Genomic DNA, 19,000 nt, shown 5'->3' on the forward strand with positions numbered 1-19,000 from the left:
TTTTTTTTAGTTAGTATACAAAAGTGACTAAATGGGTTTCATTATGGCATTATTATTCCTGTGTATCATCGTAATAATTTGGTCATATTTTCTTCTCTACAGCTCCCATTGTGCCTTCCTCCTTGTAACAGTCCCTTCTGGTTTTATGTTGTACTTGTGTTCAAGTCTTGATTCCATATGGAAAGATAATGGGATAGTTTGTCTTTCTTCCTGCCGTGTCATAGTTAGCACTTGGGGAAAGGGAACCTCAACTGAGAAATGGCTTCCACTGGAATTGTCTAGGGGCATGTCTGTGGGGACATTCTCTTGATTGGCCTAAGTCCTCCCACATCCGTTAGCACAGTGGGCTGTAGCTTCTTTAGGCAGGGGGGACCTAGTCTATTTAAGAAAGATAATTTAGCTCCTGCCTCCAGGATTCTGCTTTGAGTACCTGCCTTGACTTCTCTTGATAGAAATGTATAAGCCAACTGAGCCCTTTCTTCTTGTGTTACTTTAGGTCATGGTGTTTAACACTGTACCAAAAAGCAATAGGGCATCTAATAGCCTCTCTTGTTCTCCCTTTAAATCCCTGCTTTTCACTAATAGTTCCCTCTGCTCTGCCATGTGTATGGATGTGTGTACATATATATATGCCATGTGTGTATATATGTATTTGAATCTAGACTCTGTGTATGAAAGAAAACATGATTTTGTCTGAGTCTGGCTTATTTTGCTTGACATGATCCTCAATTTCATTTGTTTTCCTTTTCTTTATGTCTGGATAAAGTTGAATATGTTCTGTATTTTTCTTTGTCATTCGTCAACTGATAGCATCCAGGCTGCTTCTCTTCCTAAGCTATTGAAAATAGTGCAGCAATAATCATGGATATGCAAGTATTTCTGTGGTGTACTGACTTTATCTAGTCCTTTGGGTGTATTTCTGGGAGTGGGATAGGTGTTTGTTTTATTTTTAGGTTTGTGAGAAACCGCCACTCTGATTTCCATAGAGGCTGCACTGGTTTACATTGCGGCTGGTAGTGTGTGAGAGTTTCTCTCTCTCCACATCCTCGTTGGCAAGTGCACATGTGCATGTATGCGTGTGTATGTATGCAAAGGTCTAGAAGAGTCCAGAAGACAGAGAGCTGGAATTAAAGACATTTGGGAGAGGCCTCATGTGGGTGTTGTTAGCCAAACTTGGGTCCCCTGCAAGAGCAAGCAGACTCTGCTAACTGCCAGCCAACTCTCCATCCTGTATCTTTTGTTTTCTTGATTGGAGTCTTTGTGGCTGGAGTGAGATGAATCTCAATGTAGTGTTCATTTGCATTCCTGCTGCCTAAGGGTGTTGACTGTTTTTCCATATGTTTACTGGTCATTTGTGTTCTCTTGAGAACTGCCTAGTCAACTTATTCCCCCATTTATTAATGAAATGTTTCGTTTTTTATATTTAATTTTTATCTCTTCATCTACTCCAGATATTAATGCTCTATTATATATATCGTTGGTAAAGATTTTCTCTTATCATGTCAGTTCTCTTTTCACTTTGGTGTACAGAAGGTTTTTGATTTCGTAGAATCCCATAATTTCCTTGTAATTGTTTCCCAAGGTATCAGTGCTGTTCAGAAAGTTCTCACCTGGGCTTATATCATGAAGGGTTTTCCTGGATGGCTTCAGAGCTGCAAGTGGTACATTAAGATCTTTGATTTTGAATTTTTTTTGTATTGAACAAGAAGGATGGTTCTAGTTTCATTCTCTGCCATGTGGATATCCCTCCAGCACCTTGTATTAAAGAGGTAGTATTTTCCCCAATGTGTGCTTTGACAGTGTTCTTGAAAAATAGGTGGCCATATTTATTTTATATAAATATGCGTATATAAATATGCATTTATTTCTGCACCCTTTATTCTTGTAGTCTACATATCTTGATTTTTTTGGTACTAGTCCTGTTTTGTTGTTATTATTACGAAGGTATGTAGTGTGATCTGATTTCCTTCTCTGGTGCTGTGATACTAGCTAGCCCCAGCAGAGTCTTGATGGAGATACGATCTAGTAAAGGGGTAGGCCAGGGTCAGAAATGACTGAAGAAGTCAAGATGAAATCTCAACAGGTGTAAAAGGCTACTTTCTTGGAGGTGGGAGAAAATTAAAATAATAAATGTAACAAGGGACTGAAGAGCTTTCTGTTACTAGGGTATCTTAGGGGTCATTCATGTTTGGGGTGAGTGTGAAGGGTACTCCTCAGAAAATGAATCAGTCCTTGTAGATGTGTGGAGTCTTGAAGCTGATGGGGATCAAGAGTAAATGCTATATCTGTATCCCAATATTTTATACATGGTGATTGTACCTGCGGCTCCAAGAATTAGGAGCCTTTTTCTAGGTGAGCTGTGGAAGAGCTTCAGGGAGACCTAGGAATAGTTTTGCTAAAATTTAGATGCATGTCAGCTTTCTTGGTTTTCCATGTCAGTGTTACACGTAATCACAAACGTGTGCCCTAAGACAACCCTGGTCTCATAGGTCAAGGTGTGGTGGGGACTGTGCCCTGTGAGAGTGCACTGAAGGGAGGGGCAGGGTAGCGCGGAGGATGCAGAAATAGACAGAAGCCAAGAACATCTTGGGGGAATTGTTCTGCCTACCGTTTTTCTGTTTATTTATTTATTATTTTAGAAGCAATTCCTAAAATCTGTGTCAGGTGGAACTTGTGAAAAGTTTTGAAGCCATTCTCTCAATCTCCTCTTTTTGTAGGTTTCCCGTGGCTGTCTGGAACGTTCTCCTAGCCACCTCAGGTCTCCTCACTGCACTTGGTCCTCTGCCCTCCCCAGCCCCATCCTACATCCCTCAGCAGTACAGTGTGGGACCCTATTTGGATGTGTAGTGCGTCCGCTACACACGTTTGGCTCCTATAGTGTTGTAAAAGATAATGAGTCCATATTGCAAAATCTAGGATTTTTCAGCTCTGCTTGCAAACAGCCAAGGATGTGGCTACCTGGGGCTTACCTTCCACCAGGAGACAGCAGGGAGGCACCTAGGAGCAGAGTTCCTTTTTGCTGGACCCTTCCCATTTACTAAAGCGGCTACTTAGCATTTGATTTGTAATGCCTGCCTCAGTCCTTCTCTTCCTGGCAGCTGCTCATCCTGGGAGCTCTGGCTGTAGGCAGTTTACTGCTGATATAGTACGTACAGACCAGTAGTGTCTTAACGCCCCCTTGCCTAGTTGACAGTTTACATGTTAACGGGAGCTCTTGGTGCCGCTGAGTGTTTTGCATGTGTTTGGCTACTCTGGATGCCTGTTGGTGCCCAGTACTTAATGAGACTGTACAATCAGAAAACTGCTTTCTCCTGGGACCAGAAAACCTACCAATGACTGAATACAACTCTGGTTTTCTAGTTTGGAACCCAGGGAGGCTGTGGCTTGCTCAGGTTCTCACTCCCATGGGGCCCAGGGCCAAGACAAGAACCATAAATCAGCTGAGAGCAACTTCATGAATATGCATCGGTTTGACTGATTTCTATTGCTGAAGCCCACGCCCGTCTCATAGTCCCTCAGCGATGAGAAAAGGAAGATTTCATGAATGTCACAGACTGCTAATTGGGGGGGGGGGAGTTCTTCCTTAGCTAAGTAAATTTACTTTGGAGAGTGATTAGCTCACTGGTATTTAAAATAACGTATTAAAATTTATGACAGAATTAAACCTTTGGTGTCATAAAAGACCTCCTCTGTATAAACAGGAGCTGTGTCTCGGCAGCTTAGCTGCTGATTAGGCTGCTGGTTACACTGGCAGCTCGCTGGCTTCTTCATCTGCCCAGCCCTGCTTTTAGAGGATCCCGCGCAAGAATAATGGCCTTTGATGGCTTGCGCTGTTTCTGTGTTTGTGATCCTTCAGATGAAAGGAGAAGCTCACTGCTTTGTTGCTTTATGGAGAGAGGAAGTTTTCTTGGCAGCTACTTTTCCTTGGGGGAATAGATCCTTTTATCTTTTGTTTTGAGACTGTGTGTGTGTGTGTGTGTGTGTGTGTGTGTGTGTGTGTGAATACCTAATTGTTTTTTTTTTTAATTTAAAAAATTTTAAATAGAAGTGAGCAGAGTCCTAATGAGTTCTGCTTGAAGGGAAAAGGACAGTTGAGAACAGAGCTTTCTAATAATACAAAGGATGCCACCCCCAGCATGGACTGGCCCAGGACAGGAGGGCTGCGCAGGACCATTTGCTCTTCCTAATTGGTGAGCTCCTGGGGGCTTTGTCTGGTGTCTTGTGAGAAGGGCAAATGAAGTAGAAATGACAGAGAGCTGATCTTGCTGACCTGTTGAGACTCCCTGCTACACACTTGGGTCACGAATGGCTTCTCTGAGTATGTTGCATCTCCCATCCACTGCCTTTCCCACTTTCTTCCTCTCCTATGAACACGGAACAATTAGTAAGATGAGAACATTTGAATTCAGAAATTCATGATCGGGGCTGGAGTGATGGCTCAGCAGTTAAGAGTACTGACTGCTCTTCCAAAGGACCTGGGTTTAGTTCCAAGCACTCACATGGTGGCTCACAACTATCTGTAATTTCAGTTCCAGGGGACCTGATGCTGTCATATGTTGTAGGAGGATGCTTGTTTGTTCCCGGCTGCTCAGCCACAAAATAACCACACAGAAACCATATTATCTGCAATACTGTTTGGCCTATAGCTTAAGTGCATTTCTGGCTAACTCATATCTTAAATTGACCCACCTTCATTTTTCTGTGTATACCCACGAGGCTGTGGCTTACCGGGTAAAGTTCTGGTGTCTGTCTCTGGCTACATGGCTTCTCTCTGACTCCGCCTCCTTTTTCCCAGCATTCGGTTTAGTTTTCCCCACCTAATTAAATTCTGCCTTGCTATAGGCCAAAGCAGTTTCTTTATTCATTAACAAATAAAAGCAACACATAGACAGGACTTCCTACATCATCTTCCTTTTTCTGTTTAAATAAAAAGGTTTTAACTTTAACACAGAAAAATTTCATATAACAAAACAGGTATCAAGCAAGAATTACAGTTATAATATTTATATTTACTTTATCTTTTATTGTAAGTAAGGACTTTTGGGTTGCCAGTTAAGATGAAAATTTTTTGACTTCTAATTTTCTATGTGTGGGTGTCAGTCTGTGATAATTTCAAACTCGGGGTCTTTAAAGTTGAAACGTGTGCTATTTGCTCTTCATTATTTAGATCAGAAGTTTATAAAGAACTGATAAGAAGGCCTGGAGAAAAGGCTCAGCAGTTAAGAGTGCTTGCTGCTCTTGCAAAAGACCAAATTTAGGTTTAAGTTGCCATGTTGGGCAGCTCACAACTGCCTGTAACTCCAATTCCAGAGGACTTGATGTCAACTCTCTGTGGCCCCTGCATTTATGTTTACATGCCCCCAAACAGAATACATAGAGTTAAGAAGAGATAAGTGAGAGAATGTCTTTGGTATGTTCTAAACATCATAGAGAAAGGCTCTTTATAATGCTGGTGCCAAGGGTGGTGATTGTTGCTAATATAATAGCCCTGGCGTTTCCTGGCATTTTGTCTGTGTCTGCATATAGAGCTATTGTATGATATGAAGAATGTTTTGCTCGAGGTTGCCCTCTTGGGATGTACCTTTTGTTTTCAAAAGAGTTCCCGGAAATGACAGTCATAGCACCAGTATACATTCCTGCGTCCCAAGTGCTGCTTCCTAATACAGAGGCTTACTTAAGTCAGTGGCATCCATACATCTTGAGATGAGGTCTGAGGTCAGCCCTGCTCAGCCCTAAGATCCTATTTGCTATGAGACAGTCTGAACAGTTAGATGCTTAGCTTCTCTGTCCAGGTTCTTTGAAGTATGGATTAGTCAGGTGCTGGCTGGTCCTTAGTCTTCTCAGGGAAGAAATGTACTTGCTTGTGGAAGTGAGAGTCACTGCAGCCTGTAGGTTTTGCTGGTGTGCCTCGGGGAGAGGAAGGAACCTGGGTTGTGCACACTTGACAATTGATCATAATTGACAGCTGTGCAGGACTCTGAGACTAATACTTGGTTATCAAATATATGCATACGTCCTGTTCTGTATCCGGTGCTGGGATTGGCGGCAAGGACAAATGTTGAATGAAACTCATGATTCCTGCCCCACAGAGCTTGCCATCAAAAGTAAATGACTACTAAATGATTTTGAAGATTTGGAATCATGAATTGGGGAGTTTCCTATGTCTACACAACAAGTTGTATAAAATGAAGACACATTTGGGAGAGGCATGCATGATATCGAAAAGATAAATGAGTTCATTCAGAGACCAAGAGGATTGGGAAGGAGCATGGTAGGCACAAGGACATCCTGAAGGCATGAGCTTGGAAGGAGCTCAGTGAGTGTGCGGAGCTGGAGGGATGCCCTCGTAACCACAGCACAGATGGGGCCTGGCATGAGTGGAGGGTGAAGGCGTGCACCAGGTTCACTCCTTCCGATGTCATAAGACAGTGTGAGAATGGGGGAGTGGGAGAACTGGGAAGTCTTCACACTGTTAGAGGATGGCCCTTTACTCTTCCTGCCATGTTGTCTAACTCATTAAACAACCACCGGTGAATCCTTAGTAGACTGTCTTAGGACTGTACTCTTTGCAGTGGACAGAGAACAGTGGGTGGTCAGATCTTATGTGTGGCATGCTCTGGGGAAGAAAGGGTAGGGGGACCAGAAGGAGACCCCTGTTACTCCAGTGAGAGATGATAGTAGCTTTGCTTAAGATGGCAGTAGAGGTGGAGAGGAGGGGACAGATAAACAGGTCATTTGCGGTAAGAAATTGAAGCACTAGTCACATACTGACTGTTGGGCTCGAACGAGATATAGTTTAGGGGACTTCAGCTTCTGTCAGCCACTGGCTCGATGGAAGCTTTTCTTTAATTGAGACAGGGTTCTCTCATTTACTAATTAAATTAAAGTTAAAATGTTGATTTGAGACTAAAATCCGGAGTTAAAAACATGGCCCTTCTTCCACAAACGATTGCATCCTGTGGTTTGGCATTGTCTTGGGGCCAAGAAAAATATTTTAATGCTTAATTGGTTTTGCTGTTTTGAATTCCTGTACACCTCCCCAGAGGGGCCCAGCCCTGCAGCCTGACTCAGCTTGTGTTTCAGGGATCCAGCAAATTGGGAATACCAGTTTTTATTGCTGCCCTTCAATGGCTGTCCACACGCTCACAAGTGCAGATTCTGGGCAGAAACTGTTTTAATATCAGCCCATAATTACTTTTGCATTTTTCTATTGAAGAGTAGTTTTGAGTATTAGCATTTTTATTTGCTGTTTCATGGTGATAGAGGTGTTTTAGGTGCTGATGGCAGAAGCATGGCAATAGTGATGACACAGTGGAAACAGTGGTGATACTGCTCATCGTGATGTCATAGGTACCGCTTGTGGTGGTATTGATGTTTGGGTGATGTGGGTGGGATGCATCGCTTGTGTGATATTAGAGGTAGTGTTGGAGGAATTGCTTGGGATGCTCATAGTGAAGATGCTATCTGTAATGGCAATGCTGCCGATGGTGGTAAAGATGCTCATTGTGGCAATGATGTGGTGACTGGTAGTGCCGGGACCACGGTGATGGTATCTGTAACGATGAGGCGTCAGGATTGAGGACCACTGTTGGGCTCTTAGGAGTACATGCTGCATGACCGTGGCCTAGGTCTGGGCTAGGAATCAAAGTTGTGAGGGAGTTGGCAGCGTGTTCTGTATTGCTCGTCTTTGCCTTCCGGAAGCATGGGTTTGATGGAGGCATGAAGCCATTTGCCTGTAGTTGTAACGGAGGGAAGCGGTAACGGAATGGAGAGCTTCAGCATGGAGCAGGTATCACGTATTGGCAGGATTGTACGTGGTTGGATCATTGTCTTAGGGGTGTGAGGGAGGGGGAATTGAATGCAGGGGCATTCTTATTTCCTCAGCTACTACTGAGCTTTTCCAACAAGACTCCTTTTTCTTCCTCCTCTTCACCGTGACCTTTAATGCTCTTAACTCAGGCTGTCATTCTCCTTGTCTCTGGGTGATTGGCACTGTCTGGCTGTGGACACTTGGCCCAATCTTCTACAAGTCCTGGTTTCTGTGTCTTGTTTTGCTTCTCTCCTTAGATCTTGGCATCTGGTGAGTCATAGATTATTGTTGGCTTCTTCAGTTTTTATGTCCTCTCTCCTTTCATGAAAATACAGATTCCAGGGCTGGAAAGATAGCTTGACGGTTGAGAATACTGGCTGCTCTTCCAGAGGACCCGGTTTGATTCCTAGCACCCACGTGACAGCTAGCAACCAGAAACTCCAGCCCCAGGGGGATCCGTTGCCCTTTTCTGGACTCTCTGGGCACCAGCCACACATGTAATAACACAGACACATATGCAGGCAAAACATAAAAATAGAAATAAATCTTTAAAAAGGAAATGCAGAGTCTCTAAAAGTGGACTTTTTATGCACTGCCCAGCACTTGATCTCGATTATTCTACATAATTGATGCTTAATAAACACTTGTTGAATGAATAATAAGACTATTTAATTACCCTTCCTCCTATTGGCTAGTGGGTGTGTGCTAATCTCTTGGGTGGCTCTTGGGGATTAAATGAAGTCATTTGATTAAACCACCTGGCATGTCCAGCCAGACACATGAAGGCTGGTGACATCTTGGACTCCTCTTGAGACTTTTCTTTCTTAAAACTTCTTTGTCTTTGGCTGCTATGGAACGAGCCCTGGTTAACTTCCTGTGTCCTTATAATGCTTCTCCATTTTCCTCGTGACTTTCTGTTTTTATTTCTTCATCAGATCCAGGATCCAAAACCCAGGGCCTTTCACTTGCCATGCAAGGGTTCTGCCAATGAGCTAAAGCCCAACCTCTATGGCTCGTTTGTCTTTCGTCTCCTACCTGGCTAGCCTAGAGAGGATAGCATCAGCTACCTCATAGGATATGAAGGGTTGATTGTAAATGATGCTTACTGTTAATGCCAGCTGTGTTAGAACAACACAAGGAGTCTAGAAGCACATAAAACGCCACACTAGAATCATTATATAATTATGGTGACTAATGGCATATTTTAATAATAATCCCAGTTTTGTTAAGATGAAAGATAAGCCACTATCCAAGTCAAATGACTCACAGCTGCCTGTAGCTGCAGCCTCAGAGGTGACAACAGTGTCTTCTGGCCCCTTATGCACCCTGTGTTCACATGCACATTCCCATAATCAGGCACATGTACCCATGGTTAAAATAAACCTTTAAAACACACCATTCTCCTGCTTTCCTTGGTTTACAGCAACTGTGGAAGTGTAGTTTGAGAACCACTGTAGATGACAAAAATTTAGAACCCATTTAACATTTTGAAATGAAGGGATGGCTTAATCCCTGTCCCAGAGAGTCATTTTGTTAGCTTGCCATGTTGGTGGCTCGGGGGATTGAAGGATATGGGGCAGGTGAACCTGAGGTCCTCCTTACTCTCTGCTCACTGTGGCTGCCTGTGCTTGACCTGGTGACTGAGAGCCTGAGTCCTTTGGTGACTATAGGAGGAAGATGCGGGCCCTGTGTGGATGAGGCGTGCATTCTCACTGTGCCCTCTACAGTCTTTGTGATTTGCCACTGCTTTATTTGACATTAGGAGTCAATTGTTTGCACTGTTAGCCCAACTTGTGGCCAGATTAAAAAAAAAAATCTCACCTATTACCTGAAGAAATTAGGCCTCCAGTGTTGCTTACTGTACCTTTCTGAGTGGGTTATGACAAGCTGAACTTATTAACCTTGGTAGCCGTCCGGAAAATGTTTTGTCTTTGGTATTCAGATTGACTTGGTGTGCTAGCTATAAATGACTGTGTCCTCAAATAGTCTTTTTTAGAACAAGTAATTTATGGACTAAACATCTTATGCCGTATTCATTAAGACAGTTGGCCTTCTAATAAGGACTATAATTTGTTTGTTTATATAATGACATAGGAACTCTTGTAGAATGCATCATAGTATATGCCATTGGGCATAGGACTTGACAAGCCTGGATTTGGACCTGAGCATCTAACAGGATACGGTTTCTTGTTTTGTTTTTAAACTAAAAACAAGGGGATCAAAGGTGTATACCTTGCTTCAGGTCATTTTTTTTTTCTCGTAGGAGATATTTAGTGGCAGAACCCAGCTTCATTATCTAGCCCAGCAATGACTATGGCATTTGTTGTAAAAATCAAGAGACAGAAAAAAACCTTTGCGAGTGTGTGTACATGTGGTGTTTATGTGTGTGTGTGTGTGTGTGTGTGTGTGTGTGTGTGTGTGAGAGAGAGAGAGAGAGAGAGAGAGAGAGAGAGAGAGAGAGCACAGACACTAGGTTGCACATGCGGAGGCCAAAGGACAACCATGGGTCTGGGTTCATTTCTTCAACTTATTATAGAGGTCTCTTGTTAGCCACTGTATATGCCAGGAAGAGGAGGGCAGGAAGGCCTGTTCAGGGAAGGGAATGTGAGCCAAATTCATGATTGCATGACAAGAATCAGTTGTGTGTGGATCTGGGTAAAGCATCCCAGACCCAGGATGGCTGGAGGTGCAGCGTTTGAAATAGACTAGGGACCGTATGCTCAGGAAACAGGGATGGCCTGGATGACCGAGAAGTAGGGTCGGAGAGACAGTGGAGAGCGTTAGGGTCAGGGAGGCCGGCAGGGCTCAGATACTCTGTGTTCCGGACCACTGAAGGAGCCTGATGTCTTCAGCAGGGAGAGTGCCACTTGGGATTTCCAACAGGAACATGGCCGTATCTGTAGCAGCCAACTTTGAATGTGAGTTGTTGAAATGGTTCCTTCAAATAGACATAATTTTCTTTTGTATTTTGTAGAGTAGACCAGAGGGCTGCCATTTGGCCAAAGGATGCTTTTGGAACTCAGCAGGACTTCCATGAGGTAGGTGGAATCATCGCGGCTGATGTAAACATGAGCTAGCCAGTCTCAGCGTTGCCTATTCCCTGTCAGAGCATTAGAAAATATCTTTCCAGGGAAAACTTTCAATCCTGTTGTTCTTAAGTGACCTTCTTCATCATGGTGATGAGATGTTACTTCACTAAATGTTCTTCCTGGTGTTGGGGCGAGCAAGCTTAAAATAGCAATTTTGAGAATGCTCACCACACCTTGAACCTTACCCTAGTCCAGCTGTCTCTTCTTTCTATACTTTCCAGCTTTGCTTTGGGGTTATATAACCAGGGCTGTGATAATTAAAATTTGTACAGCTTTTTTTTTTCTTAATTGAATTTTAGCTGGATTCCCCTTTCCCTGCTTCCCACTGACTGGTGTTTGCAACCTCAGACATAGTTGGTCTTACTATTTCATTTCCCTGAGCATAATAAAATCTGATGTTTTCTTCATACACTTTGAGATATGGGAGCCATATTTTTCAATCTTAATAGCATCTCATTACACTGGATGTTAGGTAGCTAGCTTGTTCTAGAGTTCCTTTGAAATATGTAATTGAATTGTAATATCAGAAATCAGTATGATACAATTAGAGTACCTTCTGCTTTGAATGCCTTGGCTTCAGACCCTGGTTTGCAATCCTCATATGGTTTCTCTTGTCCTCATGGAGTTGGAGTTGTGGGTGGTATGTGGTGTCTCTGATGAGGGTCATAGCAGAGAAACTAAGTAGACCTGATACTCGATGCCCAGAAGAGAAAGGAACAGCTTCAGGCAGATGGTTAATTCAGCATTTTGAAGATATGTCTCTCTTCCCCCTCCTTAGTTTTTTGACCCCATAAAAGGCATTTAAATATTTAGGTGGTTTTTGTTTTCCTTTCTTGAATAATAATAATATACAATGTTGCTATAATTATATTGATTATAATATACTATTATAATTATATCATATCAACTATGTTATATTAATAATAGATACTATTATATAATATTGTTATAATTCATCATCATCATCATCATTATTATTATAGAATTTGATAGAAATCCATGACTAAAGGTAAGCCAGGTGTCTGGTTAAGCCAATTTAAATGGCTAAATCCATGAGAAATATCATAAATATAACACAAACGGGAATGCAGAAGGCTATTATTTTGTGTGTGTGCAGGCACAGCCTTCAGACTGCGCATGACTCACAGTGGAAAGAGTTGGGAGTTTTAAGGAAACGGGCTATCTATGAACCGGAACCAGCACACGCAGCTCTCCTCCCTTTGTGTTGTATGTGACGCTGCAACAGATTGTTCTGATGCTCATGCCTGGAAGGGTGATGTGGGAAGAGCTTCCCAGGCTCTGGGAGAAGCTGATTCTTGAGATTGGGAGCGACAGGACTGCTGAAATGGCTTGAGCCGTTGCTGAAAGCTCTGCTTGAAAATCGGTTTTTCTGCTCTCCTCCACTGCATCGCGTCTGCAGACGGCATGAACGGTGCATGGCCTGGGACACCCAAGCGGAGACCTGTGCCAACTGCAGGCTAAGGTGGCTCCATCGGGCCTGATGTAGGAACACAGGACATGAGTGCTCAGCATGGTTTTGTTTCAGTCCATGGGGCCAGCTGTGTGCGCGGGCTCACATTCTCCCAGGCAGGTTGTGCTGCGGTGGATGTGTGTGTAGGCTCATGTTCTTCCACACGGGTTGTGCTGTGATGAAAGTTTGGGACATGGAAAGAGAATGTAGAGCAGTTAGGAGTGGGGGCAGCAGAAGTAAGGCTAATACCTTGGTGTGAGGGATGGTGTGGCCACACTCACTGCTGGAAACATCCCAGAGAGTGAAAAATCTAAAATGTGTGTTAAATTTAACAGAACACTCAATTCTTTAACGAAAGAACCCTTTTATATTTCTCTAAGTGATGATCCTATGGTACACACACACACACACACACACACACACACACGGAATATTGTTTTAATGAATGTAGGATGTACATACAGAAAAGTATTCCTAGGAGGGGGATGATCAATCTCACTTTCTCCATCAGTCCTGAGGCTCTTGTTTTCCACTTTGGGTCTTTTGCTAGGATTCTAGTCTCTATTCTATGCTCTTCAGGAGCCTCCGGGGCTGTGAATCAGTGCTCACAGTCCAACTGTGTGTCGGCCTTTCACCTGAGCTGTCTGGTCCCACCCTTTAAGATACCCAGACTAGAAACCAGTGTGTTTCTCATCCATTTTCATCTCTTGTCTGGGCTGTTCTGTCATGTCCATAATATGAATTGATCCCTGATCCAAAAAAGCACTTCAAAGCTAGAATGAGGATGGTTTTTCACTCTCTGTACCTCATAAATTCCACTTCTGATTTTAGTTGCCATGAGGAAACTAACAGGTTGATAAAGGAATCTAAGGTAACCCCACTCCACCAAGCAACCATGCCATGTTGGGCTTTTGAGAGATGGTTAGCCGGTTCGAGAAGGAGAATACTCATGTACTATTGACAGAAGATGGCCCCTCTCTGTAGTGTTAGGTTAACTTCCTTGTTTAGCATGCTGCTTCAGGTGAGGAATACACAGAGTGGTGGTGAAGAGAGGGGATCAAGCAACTAGGCCCCCTGGAGCAGCTGCGTCAACCCTGGTGACCCACTGGGCGGCAGATATCACAGCTCTTGTCCAAACCCCAGACTGCACATCCCAGAATATGAGCTAGTTTGCATTTGGGATCTGTCAGCCTGGACAGGACAAGGATGGGACATTACACATGCAAGCAACAGCAGAATACCATTGTAATTTCCAGAATTCATCTATGTGATAAGATAAAGAAGAACATGAAACCAATACTCAATGATCTGAGATCAATAGAAAGCTTAACTCTAAGCCTATGTAATTGTGCGAAGGTGATGCTTTTAAGTCCTCACAAAAACATCAACACACAGTGTTACTCCTCCCATCACGTAGCGCTGTTGCTGAGTCTCTGTTGACTTACGTTGGTGGTCGTAACTCAGCGTTATATGCCTTGTTTATCCAGTATAAAGATACCTTAGTATACTTGGATTTTGTTAAAAGCGGAGCAGTGGGACGCTGGAGTACTGTTTTTGGTCTTTGCATGTGTCTATGTATGTGACACTGTGAAGAGGGCATGCATGTGTATTAGCACCTACAATGTATGTTAGAGGTATTTTGGCTCGAGGCCATGCAGACCTGGAGAAGATACAGTTATCTCTTGATATCCTTCTGGGATTGGCTTCAGAGCCCACCCCCCTGCCACCCGCCACCCACCGCCTAGTTAAAAATTCACGGATTACCAAGCCCTTGTGTAAAATGGTGTGGTCTTCATGAGCAACCTCCGCACAGCTCCTCGTGTGCTTTATATTGTCATTAGATTGCTTATTACCTGATACAAGATACAGCCGGAGTAAATAATTGTTATCCTGCATTGTGAAAGTAATAACAGGTTCTGTGCAGCAAATATAGACAGTTTAAAAATTATATTGTTAACCTGTGGTGAGTTGAATTCATGGATGCAAAATAATCCACAAATTTGGAAGACTGTCTTTACGGTTGGATTGAAATGTCTTTCTCCTTCCAAATTGCTTTACTTCTGAGAAAATAGCCTGTGAAAAGCTTCGAGACTCCTGTGCTGGCTGAGAAATGTTCCCTCTGTTAGAATACTCAGCTGCGTTTTTCAATTTAAGTGAACACCCAGCCTATCACATTGGGTCTTAGTTCTGTTTCTGTTGACGAATATTTTGAAGTATCAGAGATTGTTTTCATGTGACAAAAGATCAACGATTTTAGGCTTTAATAACAACAGTATTTTAATGATGGCATATCTGAGCATTTGGGACTGGGATGGGCTGCTAGGCTAGATCCTGGGATTAGAAACCCATTATGGAAATCCATCTCTGGGCTTCTTTTTCTATCCTGGCTTTATCTTTTGGCCAGCACCTCCCTACTGACGTATTATTCTGATGTCCAGTCATGTCAGTACATATGAATTTTCTATGACTACTTTTTTTTCCCTAGTCAGGGTTTCTCTATTTAGCTCTGCCTGTCCTAGAGCTTTCTTCATAGACCAGGCTGGCTTCAAACTCAGAGATCTGCCTGCCTCTGCCTCCCCGAGTGCCACCACGCCCAGTTAAGTTTTCTATTACTATTATTGGTGATTTACCAAGAGCGTAGTGGCTTCAGATCCTCATGGATTAACCCCCATTGTATGAAGCAGGGGGAGTTGCTCTGCTCAGGCTCTCACGAAAGAGAAATTGCCAGGCTGAGTTCTCATCTGGAGTAGGGCCGTGTGCAAGTTCCTTCACATTGCTGCTTTAACTCTGCTTCCTGTTACAAGGCTGTCGTCTCTGCCCCTTTGCTGCTTGGCAGCTGGGCTTAGTGTTTGGCTTCCCGAGTCTGCCACACTTGGCTCATGTGGCCCTTTTCATCCTTAAGTGAGCTGTAGCACCTGACATCTGCCTATGGTCCCAATTCCTCCGATGAGGCTATCTTGCCACCAGCTGGAAGATAGACGGCTTTTAAAGCTCTTTTGTTTTGTTTTGTTTTGTTTTTTCGAGACAGGGTTTCTCTGTGGTTTTGGTTCCTGTCCTGGAACTAGCTCTTGTAGACCAGGCTGGTCTCGAACTCACAGAGATCCGCCTGCCTCTGCCTCCCTAGTGCTGGGATTAAAGGCGTGGGCCACCACCGCCCGGCCGCTTTTAAAGTTCTTGATTTGACTAGGCACACACAACGGCTGTATCTTTGACCAGCTGAGTTAGAGCTCAGCTACCTCTGTGGGGGGAAAATCCCTTTCTAGCAGTGCATAGATTAGTGTGGACATGACCAGGGTACAGAGACCCTAGGGGTTGTTTTTAGGGTCATGCCTGCCACATAGTGGGATTGTAGTCTTCTAAAACTAGAAAGTTCTAGAAAGCCTTAACGATGAGTCTCATTCATGATGGGGGCATTTGTCCTTTCTGAACTATTCAGTATGACCTTGGGGGCTTGGAAGGAGCTGATTGGCTGGATGAGGCCCATGTTTGACACTGGGATGCTGTTTGTAGAAGATAGATAATTGGATGCTAGTCTCTGGAAACACGCGTTCCCAGATAATTTTCCTCTTGGCTGGACCACTGCAGGATGCCACCGGCTCCTTTTTTTTTTTCTGTTTGGTTTTGAGTTTGAGTTGAAGTGACCTTGTTCCCCTACCAAGGGTTCTTCCTCAGTGTCCTGTGATCCATTTAATTTTAGCCACTTCTTGTTGTCAGTGTCAGCAGGGACTTCCTGTGGCCAGCGCTGTCATGGTGTGAACCCTGGTGCTCATTCCCAGGTGACTGAGGCATACAGCAAGGAAACAGGGCTGCTTCTAGGTCTGCTATTCTGCCCAGTCCTTCCGAGGCCACTCTTCATCCTGGCTGCTTATTTTCAGGGGAACGAGGTCTAGAGTCCTCACCTTCAAGGGAATCCTAAATGGCACTGTAAGGAAAGGAAGCTGGTGACCACCGTCTTTTTCCCCCATCTTGGAAAAGCGGCCGACTCACCTGTGTTTGCTTCCTGCGTATCAGCTGTCACACTTTCCCCACTCAGCTCTGGTGTGACCTCCGTCGCTCTCGCTCCTTGCTCCAGTGTGACATCTCCATCGTTTCCCTCGTTGTTCCATTTTGTGTTTGCTCCTCTTTGGGCTCCTGTCCCCCCAACCCCTTGTCTGGGAAAGACGAGAAGGGCTGTCCAGTTCCATAGCTGCGAGGGGTCAGCCTGTGCTTCTGTCTCTGCTGCTTTGTGAGGAGAGGATAAAGGCGGAAACAACGTGGGCCGTGGGTTTTCTACGAAGGAAAAGTATATGACTAGCTTTTTCATTAATATAAATACATATACAAGCCCGTGGGTCCCAAGACCATTTTTTTTTTTTCTGGAAGCTTTGCCTGTTGGGAATTTTCCCCTAATGAGTAATTATTTCAACGGTAGTGGTCGAGAGGTAAATGTATAACCAGCCCTGGCATTGTTAACAGAGAGTGGAGTAGGGGCTGGATGAACAAATGAGCTCTGTCACTCAATCCCCAGGAGGCTCACGGGGACCTGAATCACTACGTTGGAGCAGTGGCTCTCAATCTCCCTAATGCCGTGACCTTTTCATACAGTTCTCACGTTGGGGTGACCTTCCTCCCCAGCCATAAAACTATTTTTTTGTTGCTCCTTCATAACGTAGCTTTGCTACTGCTATGAATTAGTATGTAAATACTGCATTTTTTTTGATGGCTTTAGGTGACCCCTGTGTAAGGGTCATTTGACCTCTAGAGGGGTCACAGCCCACAGGTTGAGAACCACTGCCCTAGGACGTGGCTGTCCTTCCGCCTGCCCTCTTTGCATGTTAGGACATTGCCTTTCTTAGTGCCACAAAGCTCAAGCTTCAGGACAGGAAGATGAGCTTTCTTATTTTCTAACAAAATATTAGTGTTTGAGGAAATACCTAATGGTTTCCAGTGTGATCTTTCACCTTTAATGACACAAGAGCTTCACTTATTCCGTATGACTTCCGTCAGGGGAGTTGCTGGTTTCCAGTATTCACTAGCATCTAGAATGCGGGTTAAGGTAGTGTCTTCAGAAATAAGAAAGGGCTGGGAACTGGCATAGATGGATGGCTTGCTCACCCACACAGAATGCACCAAGGAAGGGATCATTGGGCCTCTCTAGTGTCCACTTCCTACTGAGTTTAGTCATTTTTAATGATTATGTTTATTTTGAGTGGTGTCATTGAATCTGTCTGCCATATGAGAGCAGTACCTCTGGAGGCTGGAAGGGGCCTCCTTGGAGCTCCCCTGGAGTTTTCGGAGGTTGTAAGTTGGTCTGGTACTGGGGACTCTACCTGGATCCTCCTCCAGGGCAGTGTGTGCCCTTAGCCACTGAGCAAGCCATGGTCCCAGCTCACTGAGGTTAGTTTTCAAGATTTTTCAGACTGATGTCAAATGATACAGAAATGGCCATTCTCTCTCTCTCTCTCTCTCTCTCTCTCTCTCTCTCTCTCTCCCTCTCTCTCGCGCGCGCGCGCGCGCACACACACACACACACACACACACTTTCCACTTGCCCAAAAGGTACAATACAGGACCATCTGGGGGAGGGAACACAGGGTTGGAACAGCGGTGGCAGATGGGATAAAAATGGTTTGTATCTAGGGGCCAAATGACATAAAAGATACAAACTTTATCTTAACCAATGGAACTCCACAGGACACCCCCACCTTGCAGGCAGGTCTAGGAAGTTGACTCCCAGGAAGGCTGAAGAGAGATTCATGATTGGCCACAAAGAGACTGAAACAAAGTGAGCATGATTACACACATCTGTAACTGGCTTAGAAGGTGAGGAAGAAGCATACCGAATTTCAGGCTAGCCTGGGCTACATAAAAAAAAATCTGAAAGGGGTAGGAGGAAGCCAAAGAACAGAGTAGAGAGGTGCAGTCTGGAAAGAGAACTGTGATCAGGTCACACAGTCCATTCATGGATCCTGACTATTATGCAAGCTACACTCGATCAGCAATCCAGATACATATGTTCTTCTGTTACAGGGGCTTCCACCCAACAAGACCAGCAGCACTGGAAACACCCTTACGGTGAAGCTCATCCTTTATAACTCAGCACACGGTACACTAGAGATGTTAGTTGTTTCCCAGGCTGTGAGAGTCACAGTCATGAGACCGTACCACACAAGCTGGGGACACGTGAGTCCTAAATCAGAGAGGACAAACATGCTCTGCACACATCCCTTTCACTCCTCACAGCAACCTTGTGAGGTGGGCTCTATGCACAACCCCATCCCAAAGAGGAGACCGAGGTGGAGGTTAAGCAATGCAAAAGGAAAAGTCTGAGGCCATGTTCTTATCTCTACTGAAGCTAGGCTTCTTCCCACAGTGACTCTGGGGTCTTCCAATGCAGCTGTCCCTGGTGTGTGCAGATACCGAAGTTCCAGCATGCTCCAGACGGCTACATGCATCTTCCAGACACTTTGCTTACTTAATTTCAAATTTTAAAGTTTTCTTTTATGTTTTGATTATGTGTATATGTGTGTGTCTATGTGTTGTTGTTTGTTTTGTTTTGGTTTAGTTTTTCGAGACAGGGTTTCGCTGTAACTTTTTTTTTAATATTTATTTGTTTATTTATTTATTTATTATGCATACAATATTCTGTCT

The 19,000-nt window shown here is 44.1% G+C and overlaps 1 protein-coding gene across 5 annotated transcripts in view; it reads left to right on the forward strand.

Moving 5' to 3' along the window:
• Fam13c (family with sequence similarity 13 member C) overlaps window positions 1–19,000 on the forward strand; it is a 98,696-nt gene that overhangs the window by 35,549 nt on the left and 44,147 nt on the right. For all 5 annotated transcript variants that reach the window (XM_005360159.3, XM_005360157.3, XM_005360158.3 and 2 more), the window contains one exon: window positions 10,785–10,848. In XM_005360159.3, the coding sequence (XP_005360216.1) occupies window positions 10,785–10,848 (64 nt within the window). The remainder of the gene's footprint in view (window positions 1–10,784; window positions 10,849–19,000) is intronic.

The sequence above is a fragment of the Microtus ochrogaster genome, linkage group LG2 (genome assembly GCF_000317375.1).
Source record: "Microtus ochrogaster isolate Prairie Vole_2 linkage group LG2, MicOch1.0, whole genome shotgun sequence".
In the NCBI taxonomy this organism is placed as follows: Eukaryota; Metazoa; Chordata; class Mammalia; order Rodentia; family Cricetidae; genus Microtus; species Microtus ochrogaster.